This window comes from Typopeltis vanoorti, chromosome 20, assembly GCF_054136105.1.
Source record: "Typopeltis vanoorti isolate ZY-2024b chromosome 20, IOZ_Tvanoo_1.0, whole genome shotgun sequence".
Classification (NCBI taxonomy): Eukaryota; Metazoa; Arthropoda; class Arachnida; order Uropygi; family Thelyphonidae; genus Typopeltis; species Typopeltis vanoorti.
In genome coordinates this window covers 111,356,533-111,382,884 of record NC_143568.1, presented here as the reverse complement: position 1 = coordinate 111,382,884, position 26,352 = coordinate 111,356,533, and the positions used below count along the sequence as shown (strand labels likewise).

The 26,352-nt window shown below is 34.4% G+C and overlaps 1 protein-coding gene across 4 annotated transcripts in view; it reads right to left on the bottom strand.

The window, feature by feature from the left end:
• Positions 1-287: 287 nt before the first annotated feature.
• fal (SAM and HD domain containing deoxynucleoside triphosphate triphosphohydrolase falten) overlaps positions 288-26,352 on the bottom strand; it is a 188,816-nt gene continuing 162,751 nt past the window's right edge. For all 4 annotated transcript variants that reach the window (XM_090410336.1, XM_090410337.1, XM_090410338.1 and 1 more), the window contains 2 exons: positions 22,807-22,911; positions 288-6,162 (listed from right to left, as the gene is read on the bottom strand). In XM_090410336.1, coding sequence (XP_090266462.1) covers positions 5,896-6,162; positions 22,807-22,911 — 372 coding nt within the window. In that variant the 3' untranslated portion in view covers positions 288-5,895. The remainder of the gene's footprint in view (positions 6,163-22,806; positions 22,912-26,352) is intronic.

Below are 26,352 nucleotides of genomic sequence, written 5' to 3'. Positions count from 1 at the left end.
CCATTCCTAGCTGGTATTATTTTCTAAAATAGGGCAAGTTCAGTTATTGTAAATTGCAGCATTAAAAGCCCAGGTTTTTCAACTGAAAAACCTGGGCTTTTAATGAACTATATAATCAACTAACTTGGGAATCTGTGAAAAGTAATGAAAAATTACTTCTATTTGTTGAGTGGAATAAACAATCAAACTTATAATGGCCTTTCTTCTGTTAATCTACCATCATGTCACAATTGAGGGAAAAGTTTTTAAAATAAAGACTGAAAATGAGGAAAAAATTTGCACACACAGAAATGCTGAAATTAATTTATTTTCTATAGTTTTTTTAAACAGAAATTATTACAAACAGATTTTTACAGAAATTATTTTAAACAGAAATTATTAGAAATTATATTGTGTATATAATGATGATGCATTATATAACTTTTTGTACGATAATACCATATCATAACCTGGACAAACTGTTGCTCTTAGGTTACACACATGATTGTTAAAGTTTTGTACTAGAATATTAAGCTTACAATATATGTAAATATTTTGAGATCAATAAAGATTATTTGTATTTGCATAACTAGAATCACTAGAAAATTCAACAACTTCAGTTTTACTCCATTCCTCTCTAAAGAAGAAAATTAAAAGTCACAAATTAAAAACATTTTTAAGAAAATTTTCACATCTTCTCTCCAACTCAAAGGTGTTGAAATCCCGCACAAGGCACAGATGTTTGTAAAAGTTTACTCTGGATAAGCTTATATAGCTGCTTGAGTTTATTTATTTATTTGTTTTTTGTGTTTTTAAAGAAGATATTTTACTTTATAATATCGACATTATCAAATAAAATAACTGATCTGATGTGAATAGATAAAATGTGATGTTCTTAGAGATGATTGATGTAATACAGATATATTCAGTTGTTTGCTGATGATGGAAAATTGGGATTTAATGTTGCAAAACGTAAGGCACTTCAGGTAGAAAAAGTTACATACTGTGATGGTACTGGATTGCAGGAAACTGATGAGGCTAGGGATCTGGGGGGTAACCGTGGGGATGGAGGGAGAGAGAGAGAGCTGAAATTCAGAGGGCATATCGCAAAAGTTTGCAAAACAGCTCAAAAGATTACTTGGATGTTGAAAAACACATTATTAAGTAAAGATAGGAAAGGTTACCTTCCCTCTTTACAAGGCTTGAGTACTGTGCACAGATTTGGTCACCTGGGTTTGTTGGGGATCAGGAGGTGGTGAAGAGGATTCAAAGCCAAGTGACCAAGGTGGTGGCAGGTCTGTGGAATGCTCCTTATCAGGATAGGTTGAAAGTTTGCAGGTTGTAAAGTTTAGTTGAGAGGCAGAGAAAAGGAGACATTATAGAAGTTATTATTTTTAAGGGTTTTTCAATACATGGCAAACAGAGAGAGAAGTAAGGGGTCAATCCTGGTAGTTGTGTAAGAGTGCAATCAGTAAGGTAAGCAGACTAGATTTTTTTGCATGGAGAGTGGTGAACGAGTGGAATAGTTTGCAAGAATTAGTTCCGAATGAATGATTTTAAGGAAAGGTTAGTATGGGTCTCCTCTGATGAGTCTTCCGACACCATGGAAATACTCATATAATAATATGGGAGGTTAACAGATGGATGATAATATATATATTATATATATATATCAAATGTAATGAAAGCAGATGACATGTTCTGCTTTCCCAATAATTCACTAATAACATTAATAATGATACAGTAAAAAAGATTAAATAAATAAACGCTTCGAATACCTTTTCCATACCCTAGATGTGAATGAGGTGTTAGAAAAGTTAGGGCTGAAAGGAAGGAAAGTATTTCCTTTCAAGCCTAAACTTTTCACCAATCATTAATTAGATATCCTCCACTCTTCGCTATCACCAAGGTGTTGAAGAGTGCATACCTACAGTTATATGACATTCCCATAACCTTAACTTGTATTTGTTTGTATGTACTTGTAAATTTGTCGACACTCAATCTGTCTGAGTTATAGAATTAAAAAACCTTACTTAAACGTGCTTGCTAAGGTATTTGATAGGATACCATGTGAAAAGCTGTTGCATAAATTGAATATAAATTCAATTTCTTGAATTTATATTGACTTATAAGTGGATGGTTGATAGACAGCTTATCAAAAAGTGGTATACAGTAGGTGTAAATCTGGCAGATTTAATGGAACCAGTGGTGTGCTCCAGGGATCAGTCCCTGGACAATCGTTGTTCAATCTATACATTAATGACATTCAGAAGAATCAGCAAACAAATGAATAGGACTATGTTCAATTGTTTGCTAATGATGCAAAGATAGGCAGGGTAATACAGGGATGTTACTGATATCCAGCACTTACAGAATGATTTAAATTTCAGCAAATGAAAATGGTTATCAGTTTAATATTAGTAAGTATAAATTTATGCACTTTAGAGTGATGAGATATCCAGCAGCATATTATATTAGCAAGGTTATGCTATAAGAAACTGATGAAGCTAGGGATCTTGGCATAATTGTGGATAGGAATTTGAAGATCACATAGCAAAAGTTGCAAATACGACTCAGAGGATAATTGTGATGTTGAAACAAACCTTGACATGTAAGGATAAGGACTCCATTTTGCCTCTTCACGAGGCTTTGATAAGACTGCACTTGAACCACTATGTACAGATTCGGTCCCCTTGGTTCAAAAGGAATAAAGAAGCTGTGAAAAAGATGCAAAGAAGAACTACAAACATTATATCAAAATTACGGAATGTACATTACAAGGGCAGATTGGGAGTATGTACACTGCAGACACTGGTAAACAGGAGAAAAAGGAGTGACGTGATACAGGACTATAAACTTATGAAATGGTGTTATTGGTTATCAACTGATGGAATTTTTTGTTATATTGAAGGTGGGAGAGAACACAGGAGCATCCATGAAAGTTAAGTTTGTTCATGGTTAAGAGAGGGGTAAGAGATAGATTTTTCTCTCACAGAGCAATGAGTGACTGCATCTAGTGTGAATGAATTTAAAAGAAAGTATGACAGCTAGTTTGGGTGATGTATAGCATCCATCAATGAGTCCCCGACACCTAGTGGTATCAAGTAATAATAATTTTTCTGAGTTGTAGAATTAAAAAGCCTTACTTGCCTGTGCCAAAGAACTTGAACTGCAGAAATAGCAAAAACTACAAAAAAAAAAAAAAAAAAAAAAATTAGTCATCAGTGACTAGAATCAAATCTATAAGGTTTTCCTTCTGCAGACTTAACATAAGAGAAATAACACAAACACCCCTTTAAAAGATTAAGCGATATAGCTTCAGAATTTGATGAATGATTCTGCTGACAATAGCAGAAAATTAATTTTCCTTAAAACTCTTGCATTATTCAATTAATTTTCCTTAAAACTCTTGCATTATTCAATTAATTTCTGGAGATGAATCAGTGGATCTCAGTGAGAGTGAATAATAACAGTAATATATATATAAGGTATAATATGTATATGTAAACATGTAAAATATGTAAACATCTAAATACATTTCTATTAAACAGAAATTGCTGGGTGGGTGAAGCATGTGGAGTTGTAGGGAAGGAAAGAGAGTGCTTTGAAATAAATATAATAAATATAAATAAAGATGTATCTACACTATGAGTTTAAAATTCTGTACAAACACGAAAATATTTACATTCAAATTATTTATAAGATATGTCCTCGATTGTGAAAGCAATTTTTTCTAATGATTTACAAACCTAGATTTATTTAAAACAGAAAGAATTTTAATTGATTAAAATGTTCAAAAAATAACTATGCTGAAATCTGGAATTTAATGTCTCATTTTTATGTACAGAAAAAAATCAAAAGAGAAAAAGATAATTTTTTTGTTTTGTTTTTAGATTATAAAGCAAGGGTGCACATTCTGCAACCTATATGTCAACTGGCAAAATAAATTGAAATTATATTAAAAAAATTCTTATTAAAATAATGTTATTTACATTATCTTAAATAATGTACATATATTGTATATATAAAATAACACTACTTAACATTTTCAAAAATGTTAAGCAGTGCCTTGATGTTGTGCCACACTAATACTGAAGATGTAACATGACAAATACATTTTATGTTTGCAGCCAGTTTGATGAAAAGAATTACACATACCACACTGGTCGGGCCATGGATAAAGCAAGGATATTCTGTGTAATATCTCATTGCTTCCTAGCCCACTAAATTTTATTCAGTGATATAAACAAAATTTATATCACTTATTAATTTTTACATGAAAACAAATACGTGCCATCAAATGTTATTTGAAAAAAAAACTTATATTATGCAGCCTGCATAAATATTAAATTCTATACTTTGCATAATTTTAAGAAATAAAAGTATAAATATTAAAACTGTATCTCAATATAATTAATAATGCAATTCCTCTAATAGCTTGTTTAAAAATATTTTCTATTCTAAAAAAAATAACTGGTTGGCACTCAAAAATGGATTTAAAAATTAAAAAGTGCTAATTCATATCTCACGAATAGGGCAAATTAGAATCACCAATATATTTCAATAAAGATGCTGAGGAAAATAGCTTTCATTTCTAAAGAGTTGTCAGATTCTAAATGATCTGAGTATCAAAGAATCTGCTACTTTATATGCAAGAGAATTTTTCTATTAACTGAATGCAATGCTGGGAACTCAACACATATTACAATATAAATACTGTAGCATGTTATGCATGAAATAGAAGAACATAATACTTTGTTAAACAATTTATACTTAATAAATGAAAGTATGCTTTATCTGATAACCTTTCAAAATTATAACTACGTAAATAAAGCAAAATCTAAAATTAAACTGTCACCGATATAGAATTTTTCATGTTTGGAATTTTCCCAATTAAGTTTTTTCATTATCTATAAATTCTCCTATTTATGTAGCATATACATATATGTTTACTCTGGTGAAAGAGTAAAGAGTATTACATCATTAAATTCAATAAGAAATTCTATGCAAAACAGTAATCATTAAAGGAAGCTGTAGATAACAAACAAGATATGCAAAACAAATAAAATTGCAATATATTTTTGTTTTATGAATACTTTTGGAAGAACAGCAGAAATTGCACAAGATGGATTTTTCATATGCTACAAGTGCTGAAATTGTAGCAAAAATAAAACTCAAAATAACAGCCAAATTAAAAGTGGTTAAAAACAACATGCAGTTATGCTTCCAAAACATAAAACCTGTTCTGCATTACCTGCCTGATATATAGGAATATTTTGATATTTTGTATTCATAGCATAGTCAAGAAATAAACTAATATCTTTTGATTTCTTAGAAATATATTGCACAATTCACTTTCTAGATATACAAATATGTCTCTTCCCCCCCCCCCACATCAAATTTTTACAAAATAGCACCACTACTGTCAATAAATGTGCCTCCTAGACACATTTATTGTGTCTAGGAGACACATTAAGTTCATTCTGGCTTAGTCCAAAAGTGTAGTAAAAACAAACTTTTGACATAATAAATAAGAGTATATCTTAAAACAATAGTAAAATATATATGTATTACTATCAATATAAACTATAAATTAATCAACAAATAATTATTTCACATTATTATTAATAAACAAATAAATTATTTTTAAATTATGTGTCAAAAATAATTTAACATAATTATAAATTAAAATCAAGTTAGATAATAACTGTATAGTCATGTAATTAATTTATTACATGAATATCCTAGTGCTGATTCTCGCTTCAGCAAACTTGGAGGAATTAATGCTTTTTTAATAGTGAATATTTTCAAGCACAGCATTGCACCTGTGATTTCTGCCCAGGACTTTTCAGAAGTTTGTTATTGTGAGTAAGTTAGCTACAGTGAGAACCAACTATATTAATAACAGAAAGTAATTCAATAACCATTACCCATCCCATTTAACTTTGTATTGTTATTTAACAGATTACAAAATGCTTTAAAGGATTTAAGTACAACTGAATAAGCATATTCATCACTACGTTTACATATCACATGAAGATGCAGTTCTTGAAAAGCTTTAGGTAACATATACATCACATCCTCTTCTTCCATCTTACATATAACGTTTGGATTATCTTTTGAATAAAAGAAAACTGATTCTACTGGATTTTTATCTTTCTTTCCCCAATGAACAGGAATCACCTGGAAAAAAACAGCATGATTTTAAAATATATATCTGCTAATGAAATGAAAAAAGTAATTAAGTGAAAATGTTTGTATAAAAAAAGTTGATATTTACAAGATATGCATTCCACTAGCAGAAATACTGAGAAAAAGATGTAACCTAAAATTATCACCATATAAACCTTCACAACTTATTCCTCATGCCATCCATGTCATATTCAATCATACAAAAACAGCAGTGTGTACATCATTTCATTTTTATGCTCTGTCATTTTATTATTCTCCTATATAATTTATTAAAGTTATATAGGGGAACAATAACCTCTCTATCCCTGCTTGTAAGAGTGTTCTTCAATAATTAAGTAATCTGATGTGCTGTTTTGGTTACCTGTGCAATATGCCCTCTAAACTTCAACTCCCTGTCCACAATGCCATCAAGTCACTGGCCTCAACAGTTTCCTGCAGTTTAGTTCCATCAATATAGTACACAACTTGTGATCTCATTCCAAAGTGCATCACCTTACACTTGGCCATATTAAACTGGCAGCCATTTGCCTTTGCTCATACTGCTAGTCTATTTATCAAGTCTTTCTGCAGGATGTCTACATCATCTTCATTTACTATTGCTCTTACCAGTTTTGCATCATCATCAGCAAACAACTGAATATTTTCTGTTAAGTCATTTCCTATATCATTGACATACAATTTAAACAACAGAGAACCAACTGCTGAGCCATGTGGTAAACTGTATATTCATGTAATTAATTGATTCTCGCTGGTTATTTGCCTTCTCCTGGGCTTAAACTCTTCCACTCTCTGATATCTGTCCATTAGCAAAATCACCAGATTCACATCCATCTCCATTTGCTCCAATTTATGAAACATAGTTCTATGTGGAATCTTGTCAAATGCTTTTTCAACGTCTAGCGATATCAATGACTAGCCATTTCTCTTATCCAACCCCACTGTTACTTTATTATAAAAAGTAAATAAATGCTAAGGCAAGACCTACCCTTCACAAAACCATGCTGTCCCTCATCAAGTTTCATATTACTATCCACCCAGTCCTGAATTCTCTCTTTCATCCATTTCTCCAATACCTTAATCACCACTCTGGAGATACTGATTGGCCTATAATTTGCTATTTCTCTCTTGGAGCAACCTTTATGAATGGGACTATTTTTCCCTCTTTCCACTCCATTGGCACCTACCAGTACTAAGGCTTAAATTAAACAACTTGATCAGAGGAACTGATAATTCCCTTGCACATTCTCATAATAAATAAACTGATATGCCTTCTAATCCCATGGCTGTTATTTGCATTGAGGTTGTGCAATACTTTAAGCACCTACATTTCTTCAATCTATTCTCCCACCAGTCAATGTTATATCTGGCATTAGAATGTCAACACCTAGATGGTACACCCATGCAAAATGCTCACTCAGTAAATCAACTATATGGTTTGGTTCTGTTACCTCCAACCATCAGTACTTCTTAAAGTCATCCTTCCATAGTCATTCCTCCTTTTACTTACCACACAGAGAAAGAATTCTTCAGGATTTCTTTTAGCCTCATCAGCTAGCGTTCTCTCATAAATAGCTTTGGCCTTCCTTACCATGTTCAGTGGCAAGTCACCCTTCTTGCATGTGCCTTATACTGCTCATGAGCATGCTGATCACTTTCTTCTTTATATTCCCTCCACAACTTTTGCTTCTTCTGCAGCTCTTGCTTAATGATGCTATTCATCCATCTAACTCCTACCTCCTAGAGACAGAAGGTAACTGTCTCTCAGCATCTGTATAAACTCAATTTCCTTCCCTTCCTGTGACCATTTCTTCTTCCAATCTATTATTATTATTATTCAGGCCTCCATGGAGTCAAAAGATTCATCGTGGGAGGTCCTTCCTAAGAACATAAAGTCTGTCACGATTCATCGAGGGGGAGATCCCCCTTAAGAAACACGAAGTCTATCATACCACTCCTTAAACTCATTGACCGTTCTCGCTCTCACCACTCCATCAGGCAATGCATTCCACGATTCAACCACCCTCCATGCAAAGAAACCACTCCTCACTCTCTTGCTCATGGTTTCCTTTCGTAACTTCCAGGGATGGCCTCTAACATCACTCCTTCCTGCTGTTCAACCAAGCGAAAGAACTCCCCAATGTCAACCCAGTAACTACCTCTCAACAGTTAAAAGTCTCAATCATATCACCTCTCCTTCTTCTATCCACCAAACTCTGCAGTCCACATTCCCTCAGCCGATCCTCATAACTATGCTTGTACAGTCCTGAAACCATCTTTGTCATCAGTCTTTGTATCCTTTCCACAGTTAATTTATCCCCTTCAAATCCTGGGGACCAAATCTGAGAACAATAATCTAAGTGTGGTCTGATCAGAGACTTATACAACGGAATGATAACCCTTTTATCTCTGCAGGTCAGTGTCCTTCTCATAATTGCAGCAATCCTCTGTGTTACCTTCACCACCTTTGCAATATATCCCCTAAATTTCAGGTTTCTATCAATCATCAACCCCAGATCTCTTGTCTCCCCTACTTCCTCCAGTATAACTCCTCCCACAGAGAATGCAGCATCCCATCGATGTTTCCCAAATCTAGCTTATTCAAATCCTCTTGCAGGGCTACCACATCTGCACTATTACTAATAATCCTTCCCAGCTTCGCATCATCTGCAAACAACTGAATATCCCCTTGTAGTCCACTGGCAATGTCATTGATATAAAGGTTAAACAATATAGGTCCTAGTACTGAGCCCTGTGGGACCCCACTTGTAGTCCTCTGCCTCCTTGAAACTGCTCCACCATACACAACTCAATGATCCTTCCCTATGTCTCCATAGATGAAACCTCCTACCCCCATCATAATTACTCAACCTGTAGTCATCATGCCAATTTGTGAATGCATATCATTTCCATTCTCCCTTAAAAACCTGGATTACAGCAGCCCAATCACATATTTTATCCTGTAGGTCTCTATCTCACACCAGATAGATTCGTATGAACTGCTCTCTGAATCCCTGTGTCTGTGATATATTTTCACTGTTTTTAGTTTCAATTCTTCTGCTATCATTAGCAACCCCCCCATTTTGTTCCTTCCATCCTCCCTGAAAACAACACATCCCTTGTATTCTATTCCTATGACCATGTCATCCTAGTCAATCAAGTCTAACTAATGCATATAACTTTTGGCCAAATTGAGCTAACCAATGCCAAAAACTCCTTATACCTATTTCAAATCTTTATACACAAACTGCTGTTAGTATGCATAAACTGCAATGATTCCTTCATTCCATGTCCTTAAGTCTTGTGTTGCTTAGCCCACTAAAGTTAAGAACCTGTGGGGGTGACTACATTTTGCATCATATGATCACTCTCCCACTTACTAACCTCTAGGTTGCCTGGACCCACACTCACCAGCATCCCCTCCCCAACAGTCCTGTTTCCCTGTCTCTGCACTTCCAACATCTCACTGAGCAATACTTTCTCAAGACTTCTGGCACCAAATTCATCCAAATGTAAGCCATCCACCTTATATAAATCCTTCCTTCCATCTAACTCACACCATTCCTCCTACACAATCCCTGTCTCATTCACAATCATAGCTCTCTGTCTCAGCTCACCTCTGTCATATCGTGCCAACAGACTCGCAACTTTTACTTCTTTCTCACTCTTCTTTTTCACATGCACTGACAACTCTTTCATGTCTTATCCCATACTATACTTGCACTTGCTAAATCATTTGTACCAGCCAAAATAAACATCTCTTTCACCTTAACTTTCTGCATCCTCACAGCATCACTAGCATCCTTAATCTTAGCACCAGGAAAACAAAATTTCATCATACTTTCTTCAAGCACTCCTCTTATCAATGAATCACCACATAAAATCTGATCCTTATTCTCACTCTTTTGGTTCTTTCATACACTGCTTTCTCTCCTCCTTTCTTTTGCTTCATACCATTTGCCAGGCATTTCTCCAACCACTCGATCAAACATTTTGTTCTGTGGATTACTCCATGTAATTGCACCATCTTTTCCATTACCATTGGGTCATTCTCTTCATTTTCTACTACACCATTCATATAGTCATACTTACGACAAACAAGTTCTCCAGTTTCATTCTCCTTCCATAAATCTCTCATTCTGCAAAGGCCATGCATTTGCACATGCTGCAGTGAACATAATCATGCACATTAAAATTGTTAGCCATTGTTTTGCATGTCGGCACCATGATGCACAATGCAGCATCCAAGTAAAAATATTAAACCTTCGAAAATTACAAAACTAAATACACCACTCTTACAGTTAATCACACAAACATGCATAAATATAATGATGCAAAAAAGAATGACTTAATTATCACTAAATTCCCCCCCAAAAAAAATTTAAAAAAAGCTTATCTTTCAGCACCGTCCTTTTGCAGTGACCTCCTTAGTTTGCAACTAAGAGTAAAAATTCAGTACACAAAAAAGTATAGTCCAAGTTCCTTTGAGCACAAATTACTGTTTGCATACAACTGTCTCCCCCTTAAGAAATTAAGAGTTCGTATTTGGATTCTTGAGAAGAGAAGAAGAACTCACAATACCTGAATTGGGTACTGAATATGAACTGAAATTGATCATTTTATTTTAAAGATGATATAGTGTAGATTTTAATAAACTTTAATTTTCCTGACATTATATGCATTTTGAGTTTTAGGAATGTAGAACTGATCATGGAGGCTTAAAATCAAGAATTATATTGATTCTGTTCGTATGCTACAGGTTTCATAATGCAAAATCTGCATTTTGAAACCTGCTAATATGTGTCAGACTATTTGGTAACAGAAATATACATGAATAGAATGTTTACATTGCAGATGAATTTCATCATCCAGTGTGGGACAATTGCCCTGAAGGGCTATGAAGGGCCTGAAGTGGCTTGAAAAAGTTCCTTGCCTGGTCTCTAGAATTATTAAAAAATTAATAAAAAAAAATAGAAAAACCTTAGCCTGCTCATGATATTAACATACTACAAGCTTTTATGTGACTTTTACCTTTTGTGGGTGAAAGTCACATAAAAAAATATAGGATTTTGAATTTTGTTTCATAAATAAAATCAAAGAATGATTATTTTGTATGATATGATTTTTATAAAAGTAACAATGACTGTGGTATTGTGTCTTACAGAATATATTTGATTGTATTGTTGATGACTGTATGTCTGCACGGTTAGCATAGTGGCTATGCGCTTTGCAACCATATGCCTGGGGAAGGAGTGTCCTAGGTTCGATTCCCATCGATGATGTGAGGAGCTTAAGGATCTTTCTCAGCCATAGCCAAGTTAGTCAATCTTGGACATGGACAGCAGCCCCCCCCCCCGTTTATCTGAAGTTTTTCATCCTACAAGCATGACATACGCTGCTACAGTCAAAGATACGTTTCCCCCCAGCGGCAGGCTCGGCGACAGGCCAGCTGGGGGTTGTACTAACATAAGTCATATCTATGTAACATGCGGACCCTGCAATGGAAGAGGGAAAAGCACGCAGAGGAAGAAGATTGTTGATGACTGTATGGAAGATAAGAATGGATAAGGACCTCAGTTTGACTTTTGCCTTCACAAGAATTATATATGATTGCTAAGCAATCATATATATTTCAGCAAGTGCAGAAACCAATCAATTTATATATTGCAAATTTTCAAAAGGAAATATATTTTTTAAATGACTTGAAATAAGATAACATTACATTTGATATTTTCTATACTAGCATTTCTCAACCTTTCTAAGCCCAAGGACCAATAAAATGCCTAAAACAATTATACGGACCACTAAGTTATGTAATTATTTTAAAAGCTTAAAAACCTATGTGAGGATTACCAAAATTTGGGAAACTGTGCCATTTATAACATAATAAATCTAAAAGCATATTTTGAATACATATGGGAATATAATTAATTAAATTGAAAGTAAACAATTAAAAGTGTATCATCAAGTGAACAAAGTTTTAATTTTTATTAAACAAATAAATAATATGATATAATTATGTTATTACTTACTTTTAATGAGATGGTTGAACTTCTCAGCCCTTGCAGAGTTTCTGGATATCTGACACAATATTGCTCAACTTCAGTTAATAATCGGCACACTCACTAAGACGATTTCTGTATTTTGTTTTTATTTGAAGGAGCAATGAAAATCCTTTCTCGTAAAGAGAGGTTGTAGAAAACTGCATGATGATTTTCAATACTTCTTCAGATAATTTGGAAAATTCACTTCTCACTGAAGGTGAGATCCAGAATCGAGCCAAACCAAGATCACAGAATTGCATTTAAGCCCACTGTCATCTGAAAGTGGGCTTAAATTAAATGTTCTTTTTTCAATAACGAAAGGTCATTCTCATGGCATAAGCCTGAAATGGATCACAAACACACAGAAATTTCTTATAAAAGCTATTCAGAAAATATGTTTCAGAGTTTTGAGGTGATCACAAACTCTATCCAGAAACTCGGAATCAACAAAAATATCATTTTCCACTAAAAAGGATTCCAATGTTGGAAAGGGTGCAAACTGTTTGTCTTTTACATAACTAATCTGCAACACCAGTTTTTTCTCGAATGCCTTTATTTTGTCAAGGCATCAAGAATGGTTAAAGAATTTCCCTGAAGGGAGAGATTTAGTCCATTTAATTTCAAAGAAATGTCTGAAAGATAGGATAGTGTTGATAACCAAGGAGTCATTCCTTGGTTATCAAGGATTTTTCATCAACAAGGAGTGATGAAATATCAGAATTATGTTCATTTTCAAACAATAAAACTTTGTGCCTTAATTGAAATAACCTTGTTAGTACTTTGATCCTGGAAAGCCAGCGAATTTCAGAATGAAGCAAAAATTGTATATATTCACTGCCCATTTCATTGCAGAGTACTAAAAATAACCTGTTATTTAATGGTCAAGCCTTAATAAAATTAACTAGCTTTACAGCTAGTTAATTTTATTAAGTTTTATAGCACAGTTTTAAATGCTGGTGTCATTCCTTTGGAGGCTAACGCTTCCCTATGTATGAAACAATATACCGATTCATATCCTGAGCTACTTCCTTAACCATAGAAACAACCCTACTATGCCTACCTGTAAGGGTGCGAGCTTCATCTGAACAGAAGCCCATACATTTTTCCCCACTGGATCCCTTTGTGTATTATGTAATTATTGAGAGTGTGAAATATTTCTTCTCTAGTTTTTCAGGATGACAAAGTTCTACCAAACAGAATATCATCATGAATGTTGTTATCATGCGCATATCTTACATAGCATATTAACTGCACATTGTTACACCTGATATCTTGAGAATATAGTATTCTCAGTTATCATGGTGTAACATAAAAAAAATAAATAACATAAATAAAAACCCCTGCATAAAAAGGATAATTTAATTAATAAAATATTCTTGCATCCAGTATAAATTGAGTAAAATGTAAAGGTCTATTGTTTAGTTAAGATAACAAAAGAAAAGAATGTATTAAGATGTATTATGATTATGACTAAACAAGGAATTTGTATTAAATAAGTAGCTAACTAAGAATTAATATAGTAATGCGATTAAGAATGAAAGAGTTAAGTGCATAAGTATAAAAGAATGAGTCATGAAATATGCTATGTAAGAGGCTACAGATTAAGCATTAAGTAGAATCCTGAGAAAAGGTTTAAAAGGGGGTTAAGATAGAGGCTAACAAGAGAAATAACGGAATATCGCTTAGGGCCTATACCCGGATAGAAACTTCGTTACGAGTTGCCGATCAAAATGACGTATGGCGGCCAAATGCTACCCAATTGGTAGACAGACGGAAAACAAGTAGGAGGCGGAAAAAAGAAGTAAGAAAGGGTTGGTAACCCCCCCCCCCGTGGCTTTTTTCGAGGAGTAGGCTCTTTTGGGTTTTGGGGGAGATGTTTAGATAGTCAAGGAGGCTTGGGGCCTTTTTGCCTTGTTGCCAGAGGAGAAGAAATGTTTGGACGGTCGCGGTGGTTTTAGTTTGGTTTTCTAGTGGATTTCACGGTGTTCCTGAGTGGAGAGATATGGCTTATATCCTCATGCCACAACAAGGAATCGAAGGTGAGCGGGAAAGCTATTCCCATATTCCTATGTAGAAAGCGAAATATACCATAGAGTCATAGGAAGTTGTGAAAATATCGGTCCTCATTTTGGATAGTACAGCCGACGGCACAGATGTTTATATAGCCCTGAATTGCAAGAAGTTATGCAAGCAAGTTCGTTCAGTAGAAGGTAAAGGCCCATAAGTGAAGCTAAAGAAAGGTATTGTGAATTTTGTCTTATGTTAACTAGAAGCTGTTTGTGATAGGTACCATTGTCATATTACGGAACTGTTAAAGTGATTAGGGAAAAATTATAATAGGACTTTAGAATTTGATAGAGAGTGTTAAAAGTAAGCTAGCTAGTGTTGATAATTTGTGAATAATTAGTTATCCTAAGAATCTTGAGTGCCTACTACATTGTAAAAGGAAAGTTAATGGCATAGTTGTGTGTTAATGAAGTAAATGGTTTTGTTAATATTGAGTTTGATTAGTGTAAATTGAGTAATCAAGTAGCCTGAGGAATTTGAATGCCTAGTGTGATGTGTAGAGAATCGGAATTGTCATAAATATGTGCTAGAGTAGTTAATGATTTTGTTAGTGTACTTGAAGTTGAATAATCTAATAATGTGTGATTGATCTAATTTTTCCCTGTTAAGTGAATTCATGTTTTGTACGAAATTTTGTGGCGGCATGATCGTAGTAACTTTTGTCGAATCATAGCCCAACTACTTGTATTAAGCTAATTTTAGTGTGTAAGTAATTTAGTTGAGTATTTTGATATGTACCATGTTTAGAGAAATAATAAACCTTTTGTTAAATGATAAAAAAAAAAGTTGTCTGATATTGCTAATCCAATGCACCGCTTAGAAACATTCGAGCCTAACTATGCGGGGAATTAATGTTAAGAAACGGGAAGTATAAAGAATTAATGTTGAGTAACAAGAAATGGTGTCACGACTGCAATAGTTACACTTTCAGATATTTGACCTCCTTTTCTCTGTTTATGTATAAGATATCTTAAACTAAATATCCCAAAGGGTGCAGTTAAAATACAAATACTAGGGATACTACAGGGAACAATAATTCAGATATTAGTAGAAATTTTGGTGATGTTTTGAAAGTAGAAGTTAGGAGAATATAGACGAAGGCAGTTTGTAAGACAAACAAAATCGTAAGATAGGGACATAACAACATCATTTGCAAAATCAATAGTCTCGTCTATTTGTAACAAATAACAAGAGCTCTTCTTAATTCTTTCGATTAACTGAGATTATGTCACCTGCCATATGATTAATTCTGAAACTGACAGTGTCATTTGAAAGACGAATGAAATCAATCTTTAGTAACTTGTTGCCAAACATAGTTTTTACCACATCTTTTATAGCTGAAAGTAGTAAATTTTCCCCGATAGAATGAGGTTTCCCTGTTTTCGCTATGAGCAAACTTAACAGATATGATGCTTCCAGTGCCTTGCTATTAATCGAACCCATGGCTGAAACTATATCTTACCCATGATTTAATATTCCTAAACATCACTGAAAAAATTCAATTGGCTTATTATTCACGTCACAATGTTTAGTTTCTAAATGTCGGAGTTTCTCAGGTTTAATGCACTTGTTCGACAACACTACATAATACACATTGAGGTTTCTGTTCATGAGTATTTCATCCATAATGGCCGGTAAGGTGGTTAAGCAGCAAGTGATCGAAGCAACTAGAGGCTTTAATGTTTTAGATTTAGTGATAACATCACAAGATGTAGTTGTAAATGAGGTGTTGACACTGCCACCAGTTGGTGAGAGTGATCATCAGGTACTTGGTTGAGAAGTGATGAAACAAGAAAAGGTCACTGCCAAAAATAGATAAATGTGGAAGTATAAAGCAGGTGATTATAGGAAGCTCTAGTCAGTTAGCATCAGTACATTGGGTAGATGGGCTGAGCAGAAAAGACGTTGACAATGCATGGAAACTCACAAGGCAGTATCTGACAAAAGCAATGTATGACTGCAAATGAAGGGTTAAGCAAGTATATAAAGTGGCAGTGAAATGGATGAACAGTGAAATCAAGCAAGCTGTGCCAGAAAAGAAAATGTTATGGAGGAAGTACAAGACAGCTGGTGGTGATCAGATCCATGAAGAGTATAAGTGCAGGCTAGAAAGTTGACAAGCATGGTAAAGAAAGAAAAGATGCAGTATGAGAGGAGTTTGGCTGGTGAGGCCAAGGTTAACTCAAGGGAATTTTTCTGCTACATGGCAAGCAAGAGGAAGAATAATTATGGCACATTAATGTTGGTGGATAGTCATGACAGCGGGCTAACAGCTGCAAAGGATATAGCGGAATTATTGAACGAGCAATTTATCAGTATATATCATTATTATTATTGCGGGCAGCTCCAAGGAGTCCTTAGACTCATCTTTACATCATACTGGTGTAAATGATCCGGTACAATATATATAGAAGAGAGGCAAGTATTAGGAGAATTGAAAGTGAAAGAAACAGAGGTGTATCAGATGTTGGTTGGGTTAGATGTCAATAAGATTGTGGGAATGGATGACATATTTTTAAGGAACGTGCACCACAGTTGGTTATGCCATTGACCTGGTTATTTGATGAAAGTTTCGCAGTGGGTAGGGTTCCCGAGGAGTGGAAAGAAGGCAAAATAGTACCACGCCACCAGCATGATTCCAAGACAGAAGTCTCCAAGTATAGGCCAGTTTGTATAACTGCAGTTGTAGTCAAGGTGTTGGAAAGATTAGTAAGGAATAGAATACAGAATTGGGTTGATGGACATAGCATTCTTTATGATGATCAGCATGGATTTGTAAAGGACAGGTCCCGTTTTAGTAATTGACTTGAATTTTATGATAAGGTGACGAGTACATTAGATAAGGGAAAATCATATACAATGATATTCTTAGACTTTGCAAAAGCATCTGATAAATTACCACATGATAAGTTGGTGTACAAGCTGCAGAGGATGGGAACAGAGAGTATATTGGTTCAGAGAGATTGGCTCTCTGAACAATACCAGCAGGTTGTGCATGATGGAGCACTGTCTCAAAAAAGAAGGGTAACCAGTGGTGTGTCCCCGAGTTCTGTTTTTGGCCTCCTGCTGTTTGTAAACGATATATCATGTGGACTGACTGGGGGATCTTCAGTTATTTGCTGATGATGCAAAGTTGGGAAGAATTATAAGTAGCACTGCTGATGCTGAATCTCTTCAGGAAAATTTGAATAGACTTTTTACTTGGACAAAAGAGTGTAGTTTTAATATCAATAAGTGCAAGGTGTTGCATTTTGGAGTGCAGAAATATAAGGCTGTGTACTATATCGATGGTGCCATACTGCAGTGCAGGAAGTGAATGAGATTAGAGATTTGGGAGTGATGGTCGACAGTAGACTGTCTAGAGTTTAAGAGGACATATTGCTAGTGTTGCAAAGCACGTTATAGCACTGCTATGATAAGTACTCTAACATGTTGGGATAAAGAAATGATTGTGTCACTGTTAAGGCATTAGTCAGACCACACTTGGATTACTGTACTCAGATCTGGTCACCCCTGGTTTTCAATGTGATGTGGAGACATTGGAGAAGGTCCATGGGCAAGTGATTAAGACAATATCAGGAGTTTGGAATACTGGCTATTGAGCGAGGTTGAAGAGATGTGGATTGCAGAGTTTGGTGGATTAGAGGAAGAGGAGTGATATGATAGAAATATTTAAGCTAGTAAGAGTATTTTGTCAGATTAATCCAGAGGGGATTATAAAAAGAGTAGAAGGTGAGAGGGGAAGAACCAGAGGTCATTCCTGGAAGTTATGTAAAAGTGTGATGAAGAAGGGTGTGAGGAGTAATTTTTTACATGAAGAATTGTCAGTGAATGGAATGCATTACCAGAATGTGTTGTTAACGCAAGGAGTGTTAAAGACTTTAAGATTCTATATAATAAATATGTTGTCAGTTGAACAAACCTCCCACGATGAGTCTGTCGACTCCATGGAGAATGTAATAATAATAATAATAATAATAATAATAATAATGAAAAATAACAGAAAAAGAACAAGATTCCACTAGACCGATAAGACTTCTAGTACATGATAAGAATGAAATGTAAGATTACATAATATTAGAGAGGATACAGCAGATTAATTTGGAAGAAAATTGTTGACAGAAAACTAGTAATAATTATTTAGTGCTATCATAGCATCCTGTACATTCCCTCAAGGACTCATATCAATAAATGATTATGACAGTTAAATCCATCAGTTATTTATTAGAATTTCTAGATACCTGTTTTAACAAGAATGAGAAAGGTTCTATCCCTTCTCCACATTTCATAAGAACATTTCTGTAAGTCTGGATTCACTTATTTATCTGCTGTCAGCAGATTATCTCCAGCAAGAATTAGTTTTTGTTGTTTTGCTTATGTCTTTTCTAATGAATTTCTCGCATAAATTTCTGCAAGAATTGCTTTACATTTTCAGTATATAAACATTGGATGTAGCATAAGTTGAATTTGCCTATCTCCCATTTTTTTTAAAACGTGCTCACAGCAAGGAAATTGAAGTAGACAATTTAAAGTCTCCAGTTCAAATATCACCATATGTTTGGTAATAAATACAGTTATTCCCTCCTTTTTCAGATCCATAGGCTTATTTTTAGTTTCATTGCAGCTATTATTGTTCCAGTAACTCACTATTCATTGCTTGTCCCTCATGAAAACAGCAAAAGCTTTGTTTATTTAAGCAAAGCTTGAACTAGCATGATTTTTCATTATTTTGTCATTATTGTGTCACAAAGCATTCTGGATAGCACAGCATAAAATTTAGTTGGCTAAGACTCATAAAGCCATTGTCTGTTCAAAACCCAAATAGATTCTGAACTAACAGTGTGGTACCATAATTAATAGATAATGATGAACCTCCAAATGTCGAAAATTTTCAGTTCAAATATCATCATATATCATCATCAAATTCCTGCCATGTACCCTCAAGGGGTATACAGGATATGATAGTACTACATGAAAAATTTACATCATTACTAACTTCGTATCTACAGTTTTCCTCCAAATTAGTCTGTTACTTGTCAAGACTCCAACATTATCAGATCTTATATTTCTATCGTCTAAGGCACTTTGTACTGTATCAATCCACCTATATCTTGATCTTCCTCTGGGTTGTTTTCCTGCCAACCTGGGAGAGAACACTTGTTTTGCTAATCTTTCCTAGCCCATTCTGTTTAAGTGACCATACCACCTGAGATTAGCTCTGATAACACATTCCTGGATGCTGACAATGTCAAGTTCTCTCCTAATATCCTCATTTTTAATATGACATTGCCATTGATGCCATCTGTTCACGCCTCTAATCTTTCTCAGGAGTCTCATATCTGTAGTCTCTAGTCAAGTGTTTTACTTCTGACCCAGCTCTCAGATCCATAAGTTAAAACTGTTTTGAACATTGTCTTATACAACTAATTTAGTGTTCCGACTAATTTCTCTCTTATTATAAATTTATTCAATTGACTTCCTACCATACCAGCTTTGTTGATTCTGTTGTCTATTTCCATATTTAATTTACCATCTTCACTAAAAATCATGACTAAGTAGCTGAAATGTTTTACTTGTTCCACAGGTTCTCCGTTCACAACACAGTTGACATTTTAAATGATTCCACCTATTTTCATTGTCTTTGTCTTTTTATTGTTAACCTTCATACCATATCCATTACAACAGTTATTCAATTTAGTCAGGGAATCTTGCAGACTTGTAGCAGATTTATTTAGAAGTATAACATCGTCTGCGTAAAGCAAAGAGCTGACATTAACATCTCCAATTTTGATATCATGTTTAATACCACTTTCATTCATTATGTGATCCACATAGATAATGAATAACAGAGGAGATAATGTACATCCTTGTCTCACACCAGATTTAACATCAAACCATCTTCCTGTACTTCCTTCAAATCTAACCTGACTTACAACTCAAATAAAGACTAAGTATTGCTTGATATAATGCCCCATTGACCCATATAATTGTAGAGGATTGAATAGCTTCTCTCTTGGCACCTTGTCATATGCCTTTTCCAGATCTACAAAACTTAAATACAGATAAATACAGTCATATCAAACTTTAACTGTCTGTTGAAACTTCAAGTGTTATGTTGCATTTTCAGGTAATAAAAATTTTTCATGTATTGCCATTGTCATTCAAAGTTGTAAACTCCCTTTTGAAACATCCTGTACTGTAGTACTCCCTCTGTTGCATCTATATTTGTATCACCATATATTTGGTGTAATTGCAGGGTGCTTCAAAACCATGTATACAACTTTGCAAGAGAACAGGGAATAACACAGAAGATGTACAAAAGCTGAGTGAGTGTCATGCTGTAGTAAAACACATCAATTTTTGTTCACATAACTTTATTACCAAATGACAACACTAGATAGTGTGATACATCACATCATTTGAAAATGGCGACTTTTGATGGTGCGAGCACATTGTGTGTTTTGGTTTTGAGAAAATGAAGTCTGCAACACAAGTTCAGAGGAATTTTCACATGCAATAAGGCAAAAATCTTCCTAGTAGGCGATCTACATGACACAAGAATTTTGTGGAAACAAGCAGTTCTGTGCTTCATCCATGGTCAACGGGAAGGCCATGTGCTGTCGATGCTGTTGTGGAATAAGTTCAGGAAAGTTTCCAGAGAAGCCTTGGAAAGTCAACCAGATAGACATCTCGTAAAATTGGAATTCCATACGTGACTGTGTGGCATGTTTTATGGCAGCATCTATATTTAAGGCCCTACAAATTTATCTTTGTACAACATTTGAAAAAAGATGATAAAAAGGATGGAAATTATCAGTAGGATAGAACAAAACAAGGACTTTTTTTGGATTGTTTTCAGTGATGAGAGTACTTTTCATGTACAAGTAAACACTCACAATTGCAGAATCTGAGGAGGCGAAAATCCACACAATATGATAAGAACATGTTCATGGCACCCCAAAGGCTAACGTTTTTTGTGCAATAAGCAAGAAGAAAGTATACGGACCCTTCTTTTTTTCGAAGTTACTGGTAGTGTGTATCTGGACATGTTACAAGGGTACCTAATACCATAATTAGATGACGATGAGTGTATGGAAAGGTAAGTGTCCAGCAGAACAGAGTACCTCCTTATTACGTGACAGACGTGAGGTCGTACTTCAACATCTGTTTTCCAGGCAGATGGAATGGTAGAGGGGGCACCTGTAGCATGGCCACCATGTTCACCTAACCTTACACTGCTAGATTTTTTTTCTTATGGGACTCTGTAAAAGATCGAGTATTTGTAACATCACTACCAGCCAATTTGGATGAGCTGCATTCCAGAATTACTGCCACCAATGCTGAAGTTATGCCAGATATGCTCTGCCACATGTGGCAGGAAATTGATTACAGATGGGACATCTACAGAATTACTGGAGGCAGTCATATCAAACTTTAATTGTCTGTTGAAACTTCATGTGTTATGCTGCATTTTCAGGCAATAAAAATTTTTCATCTATCGCCATTTACCTTCTATTGTCATTCAAAGTTGTAAACTCCCTTTTGAAACATCCTGTACTGTAGTACTCCCTCTATTGCATCTATAATGCAAAGAACCTTTATATAAAAAGCTTTTCAAATGAAGGTGAGCCAGACAGTAGGAGATAGAGGGTTTTTCACCCTGCAAGACAGATAATGCATGCTAGAGAATACATGCAACTGCTGGCCTTGATGGCAAAATTGATAGTGTCTCCACGTTTTAAACAACAGGCTGTAAGTTTGAAATCCAACATGGCATGGAAGTCAGGGAAAGTTTTTAAGTGGCATATGATTTGTAACCCAACATGAGATTGTTAACTTGCTTGGGGTGGGAATTCTAGATTATACTTAGCACCCATAGTACTAAAATGTATATGACAGGCTTGCAACCTTTCGTGGTTGAGAAGCACATAAAAACAATTGGCATATGCAGCAGATAGTTAACGTAGTTCCTCTCTAATCAGCAAGCTGCAGGTCAGAATTCCTATTCAGGCCTCCATAACTTTGAAGGCCTGAAGTGGCTTTAAAAAGTTTCATGTTTGGTCTCTAAAGCAGGGTTTCCCCGATTATGTAAAAAAAATAAATTTAAAAAAATATAAAAAGTAATAAAAAATGAAAAGTAAAACTCATAGTCCACTCATACTAATGTACGCTCATGAAAGATTTACAACCTTTCAGAGGAACCACATTATAAAAAATATAAGGCAGATAGTATTAATCATCCTATAAAATCATTTATTAGGTTTCTAGAACTAGCCATGACAGACCATGAGCTTAATGTGAGAGACAATACAAGATAATTAACAGCTTTTTTCTGGTGATTAACTGAATCCTAATAAGCAATAAAAATGCAGGGGAAAAAACTTTCTTTGGTTATAATGAAACATAAATAAATAGATAAATAAAAATAAATAAATAAAATACAAATGAAAGTTTTAAGTTATGAAGTTCTTTTTGAAAATTTTTCTTAACATTGGTTCATCTGTAAAAATATTAAAAAGGTCATTACTTGAACTATGATATCACTCTCTACGACTTCTTCACCTGTATACTTGTTTTTAAGGGAAAGATTAGATTCATTAAGATGGCAGACTATCTTTTTAAAAACCTTGTCCTATTAAAAAATAAATACATATATAAATACAATGAAATTACAAAAGAACTTTTCAAGAAAAATATTAGTGTAAATCAATATTAAACATACATTAAAAACAGATACAGTAAGAGCCTCCATACCTCTATTATTGATAATGTCCTCTGGTTGGAAAGACATGGAGTTTGAATCCTATGTGATAGCAGGATTTAAAAAGAATCTATATTTTGATAGAATTACCAAACTGTTTGTAGACAAGATTAACTGTCTTATCATGACATTAGGACTAACACATAATCAGGGTGCGAGATTAAAACCCACTTAAATATGAATTTCACATCATTTAACTCGTGTTTATTTCTGCACAATTTTATCTCATAAAAATATATGTAAAAATATTAGTGTAAATCAATGAATACATATTTAATATGTATTCATTGATTTACACTCGTTAGAATCTATGTCCTCCAAAATCTGTAAACCTTTCTTTTATGATTGTCCTTACTGTGGATTCCTGTAGATCTAACTTCTTTGCTAGCTCACAAATTTTCATTCTGCCTTCAAAATCCTTAATAATGTTGAGTTTTGTTTCCGAAGTCAATGTTTTTCTTTTCTTGCTAGCTGTAGAAGAATCGGACTTGCTTCTTTTGGACGACATTATTATTTTTAATGTGATAATATTTTTATCAAGAACATAACATTAAACAATCGTAAGGTTTGTAGACTATAAAAATCGTATATGAATGGAGACCGTGCGAAACACGTCATTGCTTGTTCAGAGCATGTGTGACACTGGTGAATGCGGCCGGTGCCTTAAAGATACGACTAATGGTGAGGCGTGAAGCGGGACGGGAATACATACACATAAGAAACTGCGTAACTCCGAATTCGCGTAAGTCGGGGTATGACTGTACTATCATATCCTGTACATCCCTTGAAGGTACATGGCAGGAATTTGATGATGATGATCACAATAGTCCCCTTCTTATACAATTTTCTTCAAAATCTCTGGATATCTCCTTATCTGCAATTACAGCTTTGCCTGTGATTAGAACATTATGAAGGCTATTTCTCTTTTTGAAATGCTCAAATCATCCAGCACTAACATGGAATTCTTCTTCTTTTCCATCATTGATAGCCCTTTCTTTCCAGGTTACAAAGAGACAATGCTTTGGATTTAATAAGGCCAGTGTTTAACGGGATCAGTTTTTGGTTCAATCTTCGATCCACGTAAAAAAGAAGTCTCTCTAATTCAAGCATGATAATACTTTGATTTCGAGTGCATGCATTATGAACTTGAAGCAGCCTTACCTTTCTCTTTGTATTCAGCAGTTGATTCACCCATTTATGTGTTCTTGTCCTATCTTTGCTCTGGACTCGCTTTGTTTATTTTTCTTTATTATTTCAAGTTCTTCTTCCAATCAGATTACTTTTCAAATCATTTTCACACTTCTATTTTTTGCTCACTAATTCTTTTACTCATGATTAAAGGTTAGGAAAATAATTTAAAATAAAAAAGTAAGGAAAACAATTGCACGAGATGTGATCAGCAAAATGCTATGCAAAGCAGACGACAAAAATTTTGGCGGTAAATTTGGAACATAGTGTACATGGAAATAGTGTGGTATGCCATTAAAAAATAACTTTGTAAAATGTTTCAAATCAATAACTAATTTATTTCATCCTGGTGAGTAATTTTTTAAAATAGTTAGCCATAAAAAATGTATAGATCGAAAATTTTTAAAATCTGTAACATTTATTTTTAAGATGCATGTAGGCACACTAATCGAATTTTAGAGGCGCACTAATCAAATTTGGGTATCGGAAAAAAATTATGCACTAATCGGGGACGCATTAATCAAGTTATTGCTGTACATTATAATGTATCTTAGAGTATAATATATATTATTTTATATATATATGTATTACAGTAAATATATATGCTAAATATATGTGCAGGCCTGGTTAGCCGAGTGGTTAGCTTATCCACTCTCCAGCCAAAAGGCTGCAGGTTCAAATCCTGCCCTGGGCATGGATGTTTGTGATTGTCTGTGGAAAAATATAAAAATAAAAATACAATTGATAATGAAACTTTTTTTAATATATGGCAGAAAGGGAAAACTATGGGATTACCCCTGGAAACTGTATAACTGTGGTTAGCAAGGGTTTTAGGATATTGCTTGAAGGATGATGAATGGACGGAATCAGTTAAGAAAGAAGGTTTTAAGTGCTTCATCAGTGAATGATTTGAAGAAGTATGATAGGTATTGTGTGAATAATGGTATGGGCTTCTTATGATGAATCTTTTATTCCATGGAGATGATGAGAAACAACACCCCAGTGTGCATCTCCCCGTCATGCACCCCAGGGTCTTGAGAATCCTAACCGTTATTGCACCTGGACCCAACACCACTAACAGAACTCTGGCAAACACTTCAGAACCCTGGTCAGGAGAAGTGTATATATGTGTTGGTTTCGTCTTTCATCCAATCTTATATTTGCTAGTTGTTGGTTGACCCCACATTCAAACATAAAGAAAATTTTTATTATACTGCGCCACTCTATGTTTGAAATCACACAATTATCGTGAAGGAATCAAGCATCAAATAGCACAACTGCAACGTGAACCTACTACAGGCCGAAATTTTCTTACTTATACATAGGGTTTCCTGCAAGATTCATATTTTAATGAGTGGTGCAATGAAACTGAAATTAGGCAAGCACAAGAATCAAGTTAAACAAGATATTTAATTCTCTCACAAAATTATTCTTACATAAGAAACAAGAACGCTATTAAGATCAATACAATTAGAAAATAATTTATGCATTCTATAAAGTATTTAGATTCTACTCAGCTGAGTGCATCATTTACTGCTAGAACTTATAAGGCTTTCACAATTCTCATCCGTTAGGATTTCAACTTAGTTTCACTTTAAACAACATCAATATTCAGCAAAACACTTAAAAATTAGTTCCTTTTTTTTCTTATAAGGTTCATCATAAACTTCAATTTTATCAAACGCTTAGCTGACATCATCAATATCTATCAGGGGATTAAAATAGTTCTTAAAAAGCTCAGTCTTGAATTTATATACACATAGTGAGATAATACATTCAAACACGAACTAATTCTTCAATGAAGTTTCTCACATTAGTTTCACAAGGAAATGTTTTATAAGTTTTTAACTTGACTAGCTGATTCCAGCAACACGAAATTTGACCAAATTCTCCGGACACAAGTAACACTATCACGCGTTAGTTATAGAATAGATATTCTTACCGGTATGATCACCATAGCTTGCACATTATGGAAAACTCTTACAACACTTCTAGGCACTCGATAATCTTCCACTATAGGCAACACAAAACTTATGGTATTCCTGAGTTCAATAACTCATTTGTTAAGACTGGAAAATGTATTTTCTTGCTCATAATAACTTATCTTACGGTAAATCGCGATCA